The 14,514-nt window shown below is 42.8% G+C and overlaps 1 protein-coding gene across 1 annotated transcript in view; it reads left to right on the top strand.

The window, feature by feature from the left end:
* The window catches only part of ATOSA (atos homolog A), a 111,342-nt gene that overhangs the window by 77,083 nt on the left and 19,745 nt on the right, over nucleotides 1-14,514 (top strand). Inside the window, exons 6-7 of the mRNA XM_082255638.1 lie at nucleotides 8,643-8,759; nucleotides 13,196-13,275. Coding sequence (XP_082111764.1) covers nucleotides 8,643-8,759; nucleotides 13,196-13,275 — 197 coding nt within the window. The remainder of the gene's footprint in view (nucleotides 1-8,642; nucleotides 8,760-13,195; nucleotides 13,276-14,514) is intronic.

Genomic DNA, 14,514 nt, shown 5'->3' with positions numbered 1-14,514 from the left:
AAGAGCAAAAAGAGGAAGAAAAAAGGAGGAGGCGTGCGCTCTCTCCAGCCATTAAAGTAGCCACCATTCCAATCCAGGTTTGACAGATATTTGATCCAAGGATCCCAGGTTTTGTTGAAGGTCAACCTATCATTCAACAGTGCAGAGAGAATTTGTTGACCATAAGCCAGGATAACTTGGCCTTCAATAACTCAAATGGGATCATGAGAGACTTCCAAGATCTAGCAATAGAAATTCTGGCAGCCACAAAGATGAATGTGATTAGTCTCCTAGTGTGTCTCGGTAATACCACTGGTGAGCGTCCCAACAGAGCCTGCAGGGGAGATTTGACCAGATTCACTTGTGTGAGTGAGTAGAAAAAATGATAACACTTGAATCCAAAACCTCTGCACTTTCCAACATAACCACCAGGTTTGAAAGGTGGTTCCTTCTTGCTCGAAGCCCCTGAAGCACTGAGAGGAGGCTCCTGGGACACACTTTCCAACATAACCACCAGGTATGAAAGGTGGTTCCTTCTTCTCCGAAGCCCCTGAAGCACTGAGAGGAGGCTCCTGGGACACACTTTGCTATTCTCACTGGTACTATATAACACCTCAAAGGTACCTTGTAGTTGGCCCCTATTAGAAAGGTGATCATATAGGAGTTGTAAGCACACTGAGCAATGTCCGTACATTTCAAAGAAATAAACCCCTTCCTTATGGCTGTTAGCTGCAATCCTGCAAATATAGGTAGTCGTAAAAAGGATTTTTGGTATTGAGATCTGCAGTGTTGACAAAACACTCTTGCATATCCATAGCTTCTTGGTTGAAGACTGTGTGCTTGTCTCAAGAATAGCAAATGTTCATGTGGTAAAGCCTAAAAACAGAAGTTATTTACATGTCTAATTCCATCACATATCTCATAAATAAGTTGACTAATCCTCATTTCAGGACAGTGGGTGGAGATATAAAAATCCAAAACCACTGGTGCATTTTTGTATATAGGGCAAATATAGCTGAATACTATAAAGCCATCATTACTGCAGAGCATGGAAACCATGGCTTCTATGAAATGGGTCTTGAGGATTTTTATTTGGGGGGGGGGGGGGGGGGGATACGTGATGGAATAAGACGTGTTAATACCCTCCTGATTTAAAAGGCTTTACTGTGCTACAAACTGATTCGAGCGAGAACTTTTTAATTGCATTCGAGGTAGTAAACCATGTTTAAAGAAAAAAAATAAAAATTGGCCTCCCTGCAGGGTAATGTCATAATGTGCTAGTATGCCCTGCATAATGGCATATTATGACAGACTTACCTACAAAACGGATCACTCCAGTGGTGCCCTTTCACCTCTGACAGGGAATCCATCTTCACCCGGTCCTCTTTCAGGGCTCGTAGGCTTCAGCCGTTTAAATGGCCGAGCTGCAATGTCATCAGTCGCGGCACGACTCTCTCAATTGACTTCATGCCGTCCATTGAGAGCAAGGCGCTCTTGCGCTGGTGATGTCCCTGGCTGCTACACATATAAATATCTCCTAAATGGTGCACGTTTAGGAGATATTTACTGTAACTACAGGTAAACCCTTTTATAGGCTTACCTATAGGTACAAAACAACAAGGCAGTTTACTCCTACTTTAATCCCTCTTTCACCACAACTTGTATAGTTATACTGTCCTGAAGGGTCGGATATAAGGAGATGGGTGCTTTGGTACAAAAGTTTTTGAAAATATTGCTAGAGATAGGATAAAAAGCACCACATCCCTATGATAAATGGTAACTACAATGAGGGGGGCAAATTGGGACTTTAGAGGTGCAAATGATGGAGAAAAATCTGAATTCTCAAAAATTTAACATTTTATTACACAAAGGAAAAAGGACAAGACAGGACATTAGATAAAATGTTAAAAGCAAAGGAATGCACTCAAAAATATCAACTCTACATGTTTCGCCATCTTCATAATAGCTTCTTCAGGAGTTTTGCCAGATATTTCTTGAGTGAACATTTCTAAATTACAGAAAAAGAAGAACATAAACAATAGAACAAAGGAATAACTACTGGGGCATAAACCAAAAGGTCCTAAATTTGATGCCCTCATACGCTTCACAATTTTAGCACTTATATCAAAAAGGTACCTTTTATAAAGACCTGACCCCTTTCTTTTGCCGGAGGTGGACACAACGTAGGCGCCGGAGACCAGGTGAATGAGGAGGGAGGAACTGAGACATCTAGCCCCTTAAAGTTGACCCATAGAGAGGGTGATAGCCAAGCCAATGGCTTGGCTATCACCCTCTCTATGGGTCAACTTTAAGGGGCTAGATGTCTCAGTTCCTCCCTCCTCATTCACCTGGTCTCCGGCGCAGTGGCGGTTCTACATTAAATTGCTCCCTGGGCAAGACTCCCTCCCGGCGCCCCCCCCCCCCCAAAAAAAAATAACATGACAACATAACAATAAATGCAGAGTGCCACAGCAATGCCCCCAAGAAATGCAGAGTGCCACAGCAATGCCCCCAAGAAATGCAGAGTGCCCCCATTAAATGCAGAGTGCCACAGCATTGCCCCCAATAAATGCAGAGTGCCACAGCATTGCCCCCAATAAATGCAGAGTGCCACAGCATTGCCCCCAATAAATGCAGAGTGCCACAGCATTGCCCCCTTTCAATGTAGAGATGCCAGCGTCACGCGTGCCACCTTTCAATGCAGAGCGCCAGCGTTCCCCCCGCGAGACCCGTCCGTGCACTTGCCTCACTTCTCTTCAGTTCAGTCCCCGGATTCCCCGTGTCTCCTCAGTCCTCCCGCGGCGCCTCCTCCTCGGCCAATGGCGTGGGGTTTGCCTTTCGGGCCAATCAGGAAGCGGGGGTTGGGGAACACTGTCATGCCGCCCCCCACGTGTCATGAAAAAATGCCACCCCGGGCGGCTGCCCCGTTCGCCCATGCCTAAAACCGCCACTGCTCCGGCGCCCACGTTGTGTCCACCTCCGGCAAAAGAAAGGGGTCAGGTCTTTATAAAGGTACCTTTTTTGATATTAGTGCTAAAATTGTGAAGCGTATGAGGGCATCAAATTTAGGACCTTTTGGTTTATGCCCCAGTAGTTATTCCTTTGTTCTATTGTTTATGTTCTTCTTTTCCTGTAATTTAGAAATGTTCACTCTCAAGAAATATCTGGCAAAACTCCTGAAGAAGCTATTATGAAGATGGCGAAACATGTAGAGTTGATATTTTTGAGTGCATTCCTTTGCTTTTAACTTTTTATCTAATGTCCTGTCTTGTCCTTTTTCCTTTGTGTAATAAAATGTTCAATTTTTGAGAATTCAGATTTTTCTCCATCATTTGCACCTCTAAAGTTCCAATTTGCCCCCCTCATTGTAGTTACCATTTGGTACAAAAGTGTTGTTTTTTTTTTTTTTTTTCTTTTTTTTTTCCGACTTCCAAAAAGGTCCATTAAACCTGTTTTTTTGTGATGGAGAGCATCCGGTGTTCCTATTTATTTAACCTTTTTCAGTCATAAGCTTTTTGAGCTCTCTAGCCATATCTATGATATATTGTTAATTGGAAATCCAGTCAATGGCCTATTGCTGCCATTTTCATTATAGATTTTACAGCCTTATGAGAAAATATTGGGCAACTGGTAAAGTCATTCTGAACTCAACAACTGCTGCCTTATCCTGCAATCAAATCTATTTCTCTGGCTATCACAATTATTCAATGGCTTCAGTACTTCTTGAGTCACTGTTCTGGAACAAAAGTCCCTATTAGGAGTTGTAACTTCGCTCTTTGCTGATCTGCATGCTTGTTCCAGGTCAGTGTCTTAAAGTATTGAAGCTAGGGATAGTCAACCACAGCCAGACAACTAGCATTTCCAGGAAGAAGTCCTCAGTGGCATCTTCTGTGTTTTATCCCAGTATAACATCCCTTTTAAATGACTTCATTTATATGTCAAGAAAATGAGGACATTAGTTGTAACGTCTTGAACAGCATATTGTAAGGGCAGGTACATTTAGGCCTTTCGAGGTGGCGTTAGGTGTAAGTCCAGAATCCAATCCTGAATGGGTGCATTTAGCTAAATGGACTCCATGCAAAAGCACTTGGCAAATGCATTGTGGCTTTTTTTTTTTTCAGATGTCCCCATTCATTTCTATTGCTCATCCCAACAGAACTCCTGCTGGGCTACGCATCTGAACATCTGCCAACCACAGCACAGTTACTGAATGTGCATTTTATCCAGTATTAATGTAAATAGGCTAATACATGTATTTATATGTTTTGTTTGGATTCAAGAGGTAAACCACCTTTTCACATATTTGGTTTGGGTGACGAAGTATTTTTATGAAGGCAGAATGGTTCATTAGTGTAGTAGACTTCTCTGTTGAAATGAGATGCGGTGATCATCATACTGACAACTTCCCAAGAATAAGTGCAGCTGGTTTGTGAATGGAGCCTTGCCATTGAAGAGCTGGCTGTCATTGACAGAGAATTATTGAAACCTGGTTTAGGTACATTTCTTTGTGTCAGCCCTTTATATCATTATCAACACATCTGATGCAACATAGGGTTGACATTTTGCACACTTTAATTTTCAATAATTTTTATTGAGTTTTTTTAGAAAAGGTACAACAGTGTATAACGAGCCAAAATGGCCCAACCATAGACATTGAAAACAACATGGAGCACATGGTACATAAAACATTAAATGTGCACAAGTAAGTATTGTAGATAGCAGGAGTCTAAAAAACCATTTTGCACACTTTATAATGTGTGGATTAGTTATAAAATACTTCCACAAAACTGAGCCATTATTCTAGATGCTTAATGCTAAAGCGCCATCGGTAATAACCTTTTGCTAAAAATGCTGCAAGTACGAAATAACAGCTATTGAACCTGCCAGATATCCAGTGAGTCTGTAACATCCAGTTTTGTACTAACACTTCTGCTCCTGCGGCACTGAACTTCTTAGTTTTATTAGCCCTGCTCCATTCTCCTCTGTGGACTTCTGAACTACTGACTACCTCTCAGGTATTGGAGATGAGGAGAGAGGAAGGCTTTCTGTAGTCCACCAGAGTAGAACTTGACAAGGCCAGAAGAAATAAAGAAACTTAAGGCATTTTGGTAAAAGAGCAAATACATTTTTTGTGCTTGCAGCATTTTTAAAACATTTAGGAAATGTGCATGTATTACAGAGATGTACTGCCTATTTTTTTTTATTTTGCCCACACATACACGTTATTCATATAGCTAAGAGCCGGTTCACATTAACGCGACTTGTCAGGCGACTTGTCAGCCTGACAAGTCGCGCTCCCTCGCGGTCCATTGACCGCTACAGGACCCGTTCTAATAGGAGCGACACAAGTCGCTCCGACTTAAAAAAAGGGTCCTGTACTATTTTGGGGCAACCTCAGAGTCTCCACTGACATCCGCTGCCCCATAGGGATGCATGGAGCATCCGATCAGGTCCGCCTGAAAAACTGACAGGCGGATCTGATCGGATTGTTCGTGTGAAAGGACCCTTACTCCAGTTAAAATATGTATTCCATGTTTGAATATATACTGTATCTTGTGATTAGATTTGTGAGATTTTAACAAGGTTGGAAATAAAGAATCTGAAATGCCCCGTCTCTCAGAACCTGGGTTTCAACAGCCAGGCTGTGAAAGCTAGTGAAGCATGCTGGAAAATCTGTCCTTGAGATAACATATCTGGTAGAGGCTATATAGACCATAGGCTAAGGTCGTAGGCTGAGCGAAGTTCTTTCCCGCAACCACAGACAGTGTTGACGGGAATTCTTCCGGCTGAGCCATTGTGTTCCCCCCCCCCAGAGGGGAACGCTGTCCCTGCTGGGTGAAGACTGTGATTGCTAGAGGCTATAACAGCCACTTGCAATAATTTCATGCAAAATCCGACATGCCATTTGTGCCTATGTTGAGCGATCAACTTTGGTACATTCAGCCTGCCCATACACTGTTTAAATCTCAGGCGGTTCCTTCTAAACCGGCTGAGATTCAAACCATCTATGGCTGGCTTTACAGATAAAAGCGGTCAGCGTACCACACCCTCAGCCTAGAGCTACAAGAATAACTGACTGGAATGTTCATTCATTCAGCCTGGAGGATGTAAAGGTTTCAGCAGAGAGATTCATATGTCATTGTATACTGATCCAATGGTGCTACAAGGGTAATTGCTGCATCAGGTATGTACTAGGGGTTACATTAGCAGCCAAGTTGAAGTGGTCACTTGTCACTGCAAGCAGCATTGTACAAACCCCAGAGAATTATTAGATGCCAAAATGCCACTTCTCAGCTGGGTAGACTGTAGGAGGTATATATGGAACAGCGAACACTAGCTCAGGTCACTCTTTTCAGAAGTGAGAGAAGTGACTGACCTGCATGTTCTAGCACATTTATGTATCCACTCTCTTACAGTCCAAATGCCTTCTAAGCAAAAAAAAAAAAAATATAATGGTGGTTGAGCCCAACACCAGAAAATGTAACTGCCTTAAAAAAAACAAAGCAAAAAAAACTTGCAGCGTGGATAAAATGGCGGAAGATTAAAATTGACGGCCATAATGCTTGGCTGCCTCATCAGTGACCAGCCCCAAGTCCCAATAAAAAGGTTAGATTCCACATACTACAAAGTAGTAAATTATGTTAGCATAAAGTCTTATTAAAATAAATTGGGAAGTTTTGTAAAGCGAAGAGGTAAACCTCCCATCATACTGCCTTCCAGTTACAGCAGCATATGTAGGAATGTGACACAGACACTGACAGCCTGCTAGCCAATGACAACAGTGAGTCTTCAGAGATGGAGACAGTTGAGCGGTCACAGCTCTGGCTGACAGTTGAGCAGACACCGCTCTGGCCCCAATACTTGGCAAATAGTCTCCAGATAGTGACCTGATGTGAATAGGGGAGCCCTGTGCTAACTGGAACACAGACTGCCAACTGCAGAAACCAGACCAGTATACTGAATGAACTGGGAGAACCTGCACTCGGCTAACTGGAGAGACTGCCAAGATTCCCAGTATTTGGCCTGAAAATCGGTACCTGTGGATGGTGAAAAAATCTTCCAATTCAAGAGAGAAATATTGCAGAAAGGATGGAAGGATCTGTTTTCCGGGGGACACTAAGCGTAACTGGGCAGGTGAGGTGGGAGGGGTTATAACCTTTAGGGGGCTGGCCTTTTGGTTTTTTTTGTCTTTAGTGCCCATTTCTCCTGTAGGCAACAGTATAACCCCGAGTTGTCGAATTATCATCAAGCTGTGTCCCTCAATTGGCAATAGAGAAAATGACTGGGCAGTTTTAGAGCTTTTCTCAACCATGACGACATGCCACTTTTTAACCATGCACAAATTTCCATAAGACCAGCCTGCAAGTTGAATTAAAATACCTTTTGGCTGACTGCAGTGTTCATAAATGTTGGGCCTCAGTATTTGTTTGCTTTCTTGAAACTGAGAAACTTAACGAAGCTGTGTTGGAAAGCACCAGCATTGCCAAGTGTATGGCCAGCTGTAGGGTATCTAGCAAGGTATGATATGAGCCAAACTTTGCCAGTGTAGTTTGTTTTCAGTTACAACAGACTTTATGGCAGTTTAAACAAGTAACGGACCCATTTATTAGGTGATGCACACGCCTAATGACAACGTCCTGTACCTCCCTAGTGAGCCAAATCCTCCTTCATGTCTCGCACATGCCCCCCCCCCCCTCCCAGGCATTGTAGCTCACAGCTGGAGTATTTCAGCAACAGAGGCAGTACTGTCATGGCACAGTGGGCACGAGTAGGTGTGGCCAGGTACTGATTGACAAGCTACAGACTTGTGAGCCAGCAGTGACCATGCTGATTGCACAGCCTGCATGGGAGTGTCAGCTCTGCTCCGAATTCAGGAGCGGTGCAGCATCACCGGCACACTATCACTGGAAGCCATATTAGGTGGACTTGACTAGCAGGCACAAAAGGTGTTTGTGGGTCTCTGCAGGCAGACTAAGAGAAAAATGTGAGTGCAGATGCCATGAAAGCTGAACACTGGGCATGAACATTTTAGCCACTAATGCCCCGTACACACGTGCAGATTATCTGAAGACTTTTGTCTGCAGACTTACCTTTTCTATGTAGTGCAAGGGCCTGCCGGATTGCATACAAATTGAAAGTGTTTAGGTTTGACCTCATATTATATGGTTTTGGTAAGTCTGCAGACAAAAGTCTGCAGATAATCTGCACGTGTGTATGGGGCATAATGATATAAATCAATTTTGTCTGTACCAAATGCCTCTGCAAACCCAGTAGTTACCTTGAAAAAGTATTAATAGGCTGCACAATAGTCTGTTAAGGGCCATGGGAGGGACTCAGCAGGCTAAATGTAGGAAACTAGCAGAGGAGGGAGATGACTGGCAAGTTACTTTATAAAAAAAAAAGGAATTAGCTGTGACCAATAAAAAAAAGGAATTAGCTGTGACCAATCTTTATTACCAAAAGCTCCAGCACAGAAGCAAAGTTTTTACACTTATGCACAGATGTGGAAGAAATACACAAAACACGCCAAGATTCAGGTATGAATATATACCACTAGATGGAGCTTAGAGGCATACCCATTTTCTGCTTACGTATATGATCTAACAAAGTGCACAATGAATATATACCACGTATTTAAAGGTTATTTTTTTTGGCGTACCCAGAAATCTGTACAGCTACGGACATCCAATAATTGGAGGAAGAAGGGTTTCCACTCGCTAGATGGGACTTCGTCCAAGGCCTTCCACCCTTGCACAGGTTTACCTTTACTCTCAAGTCCTGTAAGTTTCTGCTCACATTTATTGTTACTAATTGTACCCTTGTATGCTATATAGCTGTATTTACATGCAATCATTCTAGAAAACCGCTTGGTGTGCCTCAAGCATTGCAAGTATAAAGCTGTACATTTGTTTCTGTGAATGTGTGCAAGCAGGAAACGCTATACTCTTTCAGCACCTGATTTACTATTTGGCACTGGCAAGCAGTTTTCAGCCATTTGGAATTGTAGTAGGTTTTATGTTCTTGTTTCCAATAGCAATTACTGTATTTTCTGGCGTATAAGACTACTTTTTGAACCTCAAAAAAATCCCCCAAAAATGGGGGGTCGTCTTATACGCTGAGTATAATATCTCCAAGGTAACCTAAGTATAAGTATTACCGGTAGATGTAATCTCTCAAGATGCTGGCTGTGTGGGAGTCCTGTACCGGTATAAGGTATGTACCGTAGCTTCGGCTACATACAGTATACTGTGCTGAGCCAATCAGGGAGAGCAATGTATTCTATTATTGAATGCAAAGCCTGCCCGGATTGGCGGAGTAACATCAGCCCGCCTCCCTGACTCTGCCAATCCGAGCAGGCTTTGCATTCAATAATAGAATACATCGCTCACTGTGATTGGCTCAGCGTGGTATACTGTATGTAGCCAAAGCTACGGTACATACAATATACCAGTACAGGATTCCCACACAGCCAGCGTCTTGAGATTACATCTACTGGTAATACTTATACTTAGGGTACCTTGGAGATATTATGAGAGATTACATATATTACAGTACTTGGGGTACCTTGGAGAGCTATGAGAAATCTGATGTTTTTCAATGGTGTTTTAACTTGAAAATTAGGGGGGTCGTCTTATACGCCCAGTCGTCTTATACACCGGAAAATACGGTACTTTTATTTTACTTTTATCTTTGTTAGCTAATAATGCCTTTTATGTGCCACTGTCTAATTTGGTTTCCCTTAGTGGGGTCTGATTTTTTTTTTTTTTTTTTTCCCCTAGCTTCATAGTTAAGTCCTGACAACAGCCATTCTGCTGTCCAGTGAGACTGACTCATTGGCAGTCTCTTTGGACAAGATAATGTAAGGTATATTAGAGCTTAGCCATGAGGTCAGGAGAAGTCAGGCCCCAGTAGGTAATTTAAACCATAACTCCATTTTTACTATGCATTTTTGAAAAAAAATATTTGGGGGCCAACTTTGTTGAAGTGAATGCTTACTCTTACAGAAGGCTCTGGACTCTGTGGGGGCTTCTGCTGCATACAGTATGCTGTGCTGTCTTCCTGTAAGTCCTACACATTACCCTTCTGTGGCTGGAAAGAACAGTCGGTCATGTGACATCTGCAAGGCGCTCCATTAAACGAGCGCCTTGCATTTCTATCAATTAATACAAGAAGTTATTTGATTGGCCAATGTGGAGATTGCAATGTTATCTGCCCACCTCTTCTCCTTGGTCAATCAGAGGCGCCTTGTATTTATTGGTTAAAATAGAAGATGATTTCTTATTTGCTGAGATATCACATGACCGACTGTCTCTTTCCAGCCACAGAAGAGAAGTGTGCAGGACTCTTCCCAGACATTAAGGGAAATGGGTGGGACTCTGCCAGGAAGACAGCACAACTTATTGTATGAAGCTGCTGCACTGTATTATATCCTCAAACGGCCAGACTGTTCTGCCACAGCATAGCTTAATTTGAACCAAGCTGGCCCAAACTAAAAAATTTAAGGGTGCAATAAATAAGGAATTGTTTGAAGTAGAACTATAGGCAAACCTTTTATTTTTTTTTATTTTTCTTTCTCATTTTGGATAGAGTAAAGGATGGGTATAGCCCCTGTAAGGTTTATTTTTGCCCTCTTTGCCCCATTGGGGAGGTTTCCCTTCACTTCCTGGCCCCCCAGGTCACCAGAACTAGTGTCCCCATTGGAAGATGTCCCCTCTATTACTTTTCTGGGGACAACCTAAATTTGTGATTTTCTTTTACTTTAAATTTCAATGATTAAGGTAAACTGGACAAATAGAGCTGGTCAATCTCCTTAACGGGGGCACAGACTGCAAAAAAAACTGATAGGTGTTCTAATCCCTCTCTACTCTATCCAAAACGTCATAAAGTTTTGGCTTTATGTACTTTAAAGTGGTTCTAAAGGTAGAGGGTTTTGTAGCTTAAGGCATTCTATGTCTGAATGGACACATAGCACAAGCTGCTTGGTGTGGGGCCACTCGGCAGGGAAGAGGTGCCTGGAGCGCCAGCGAGGGACCCGAGAAGAGAAGTATCTGGGCTGCTCTGTGCAAAACCACTACACAGAGTAGGTAAGTATAAAATGTTTGTTATTAAAAAAAAAAAAGACTTTAATATCACTTTAAACTAAATCAGACAGTGGACAGAAGCGGCTCTTCAGTCTTGTATAGGTAATAGCAAGCATCTTGTGGTGTTCACTATTAGTGAGGACTTGTACTCCATTTCTTTAAAAAGTAAATAGAGTAAAACCTTGGATTGAGAGCGTTTTGCAAGACAAGCAAAACTTTTTAACAAATTTTGACTTGATATACTCAGTTTCACAACTGAGTATAAAAGGGAAGAGAGGCGCCTCTAAGTGTAGCAATACATTTAATGAAGTCATAATATTTAGCAACTCGCATTGTTGATGAATAAAGCAGGCATCCAGGTTAAAGCTGTCCACCTAGACTATCCCCTGCACCGCCATCATCCCTTCCACACTGCGCTTCAAGCCTCGCTTTCAGATCGCTCTACTGCAGGGTAGTCTTCCCGGTCACGATTGCAGAATGACAGCACTGAGAGCCAGCAGTGAGGAGGATGGTCTATTTGGACAGCTTTACCCCAGATGCCTGCATACTTAGATGTGCCTGTTTTAATCAACCATGTGAGTTGCTAAATGTTGTACCTTCATTGAGGGCATCCACACTTATACCTCTCAGGACGGCGCGAGAATCATACCCATATATACAGTGTATATTGATTGGTTTGCGCAAAAGTTATCGCGACTACAAATTAGGGGAAAGATTTAGGTCATTTTTATTTATTTTTTTACTAGTAATGGCGGCGATCAGCGATTTTGTGTTTTTTTTTTTTTTTTTTGTGGGACTGTGATATTGCGGCGGACAGATCGGACACCTAACTGACATTTTTGACACTTTTGGGGGACCAGTGACATTACTACAGTAATCAGTGCTGAAAATATGCACTGTTACTGTACTAATGACACTGGCAGAGAAGGGGTTAACACTAGGGGTGATCAAAGGGTTAAATGTCTCCCTAGGGGGTGCTTTTTAAATGTGTGGGGGATGGGCTTGCTGCATGAACACAGACCTGTGTTCCTAAAGAAGAGGAACACAGGATCTCTGTGTTCATTACCGACAGAACAGCGGTCTGCTGTGTTTACAACGTCTCCATAGGGAGCGATCACGCGTGCCCGGTGGACATCACTGCTGCCGGACCCATTGATTGGCCCTCCCTATGGCCAATCAGGCCATGCACCCACTAGCTGTCCCGAAAAACGACGTACATGTACGTCATTTCCGGGGCAGAGCTGACCTGCCACAGTATGGCAGCTGGTTGGCAAGTGGTCAATGATTCTGTAAATTTTACATATTCCCTGGATGATCTTGTAATTTTAATAGAACAATACATGCGCACAGCTCTTTAGCATACAAGACAAAGTGGGCTTGTAGCTCTCATTGCTTCCCTTCCTCGTATTAAAGACATTTGATTTTCACTAGCTGTGCAAATACCACTTCAGATTTTTTATTTTTTTTGTTAGATTGAATTCTCTTCTTCTATGTGTTTCAGACTTACTGTTACATGCTTGCTACACATTTAGCAGCATATTACTACATTGAGGCTACGTTCACATGTGGGCGTAACGGATCACGGGCAGAATCACCGCGATTCTGCCCGCGATCCGGAATCCTTGCACGGGACGCCTGTGCGTTGCCCGTGATTTGCAATGACACCCCAAACGCTGTGCGATGTTGCCATGATTTCCGCCTGCCGAATCGCGGCAACATTGCGCAAACAGAATCGCGGGACGCATGACGCACAAAAGAAGCTCCTGTACCTTTTTGGGCATCGTGCGTCCCATGATTTTGTTTGCGCGATGTTGCCACGATTCGGCAGGTGGAAATCGCGGCAACATCGCACAGCGTTAGGGGTGCCATTGCAAATCACGGGCATTGCACAGGCGTCCCGCGATTTGCAATGATTTCCGGATTGCGGGCAGAATCGCAGTGATTCTGCCCGTGATCCTCTACACCTACATGTGAACATAGTCTGAAGCTAAAATCACACCGTTCTCTTAGGTCTGTTAAAATATCTAAAAGTTAGCTGAGAGTCTTTGGAAATCCAGGTTGTTTGCAGGTTCGGAGTTTGATGTTCATTGAAAGCCAGGGTTTACCAGATGAAAGAATCTTTTTATTTTACCTAGGTTCCACAAAGAAAAACACAGTCAGGGTATTTTGATCTGGACACTTCCTTACTGCAATTTAAAGGTTTATCCACAAGGAGGTATTTATATTTTTGTATATTTTTTTCTTCTTCTCTTCCTAAACCTTTCTTTTTCCAGTACATTGTTGGAATAACTCCTAAGTAAGGATGTTCAGCTTTACGTGATAAATGCCAGCAATGTATAAATATAGGTTGTGCAGATCTTCTGTGAGCTTACTAAATTTAGAGAGTTGGAGAAAATCCATTCCAAAACAATTCTGAATTCTGAGAACAGCATGTGGTTAGGCTGGCCATACATTATACAATATACTTTACAATTACCTTCAACTATGTAGTGCAAAGGGCCTGCCTGTTTGCATACAAACTGAAAGTGTTTAGGTTTGACCTATTATATGGTCTTGGTAAAGCTAAAGGAAAATTGTACAAGAAAGTTGTATAATGTATGGCCAGCCTTAAAATGATGATGGCATTTAGTTAATGAATTAACTGCTTTTTCAAGGTTCTCACACCTTGTAATATTTACCTGCTGACCTATCTAACCATGACAGGGGTTGGGATAAACCATAACTGACATGGGTGCTTACAATATTTACCTGTTATGCCCAAACTTTAAATCATTTCTGCCCAGGCATCCTTGTAGTCGAGATCACATGCAGTACCTGATGCAGCATCACTGCATGAGTTAGCTTCTGCTCAGCTATTGATTGAGGATATAGAGACACTGCAGAGCTATCACTCACCGGTGCAAAATGCAGTGTTTTGGCATTAAGAGACCGTATATAAACTAAATGGGGGGGAACCACATATATACACAGTACAGACCAAAAGTTTGGACACGCCTTTTCATTCAAAGAGTTTTCTTTATTTTCATGACTATGAAAATTGTAGAGTCACACTTCAAGAGGTAGTCACCTGAAATGGTTTTTCAACAGTCTTGAAGGAGTTCCCAGAGATGCTTAGCACTTGTTGGCCCTTTTGCCTTCACTCTGCGGTCCAGCTCACCCCAAACCATCTCGATTGGGTTCAGGTCCGGTGACTGTGGAGGCCAGGTCATCTGGCGCAGCACCCCATCACTCTCCTTCTTGGTCAAATAGCCCTTACACAGCCTGGAGGTGTGTTTGGGGTCATTGTCCTGTTGAAAAATAAATGATGGTCCAACTAAACGCAAACCGGATGGAATAGCATGCCGCTGCAAGATGCTGTGGTAGCCATGCTGGTTCAGTATGCCTTCAATTTGAATAAATCCCCAACAGTGTCACCAGCAAAGGACCCCCACACCATCACACCTCCTCCTCCATG

Source organism: Pelophylax lessonae (genome assembly GCF_965119305.1).
Source record: "Pelophylax lessonae genome assembly, chromosome: 4".
Taxonomy (NCBI): domain Eukaryota; kingdom Metazoa; phylum Chordata; class Amphibia; order Anura; family Ranidae; genus Pelophylax; species Pelophylax lessonae.
Note: the sequence above shows the minus strand (reverse complement) of the source record. Positions and strands in the feature narration are given on the sequence as shown.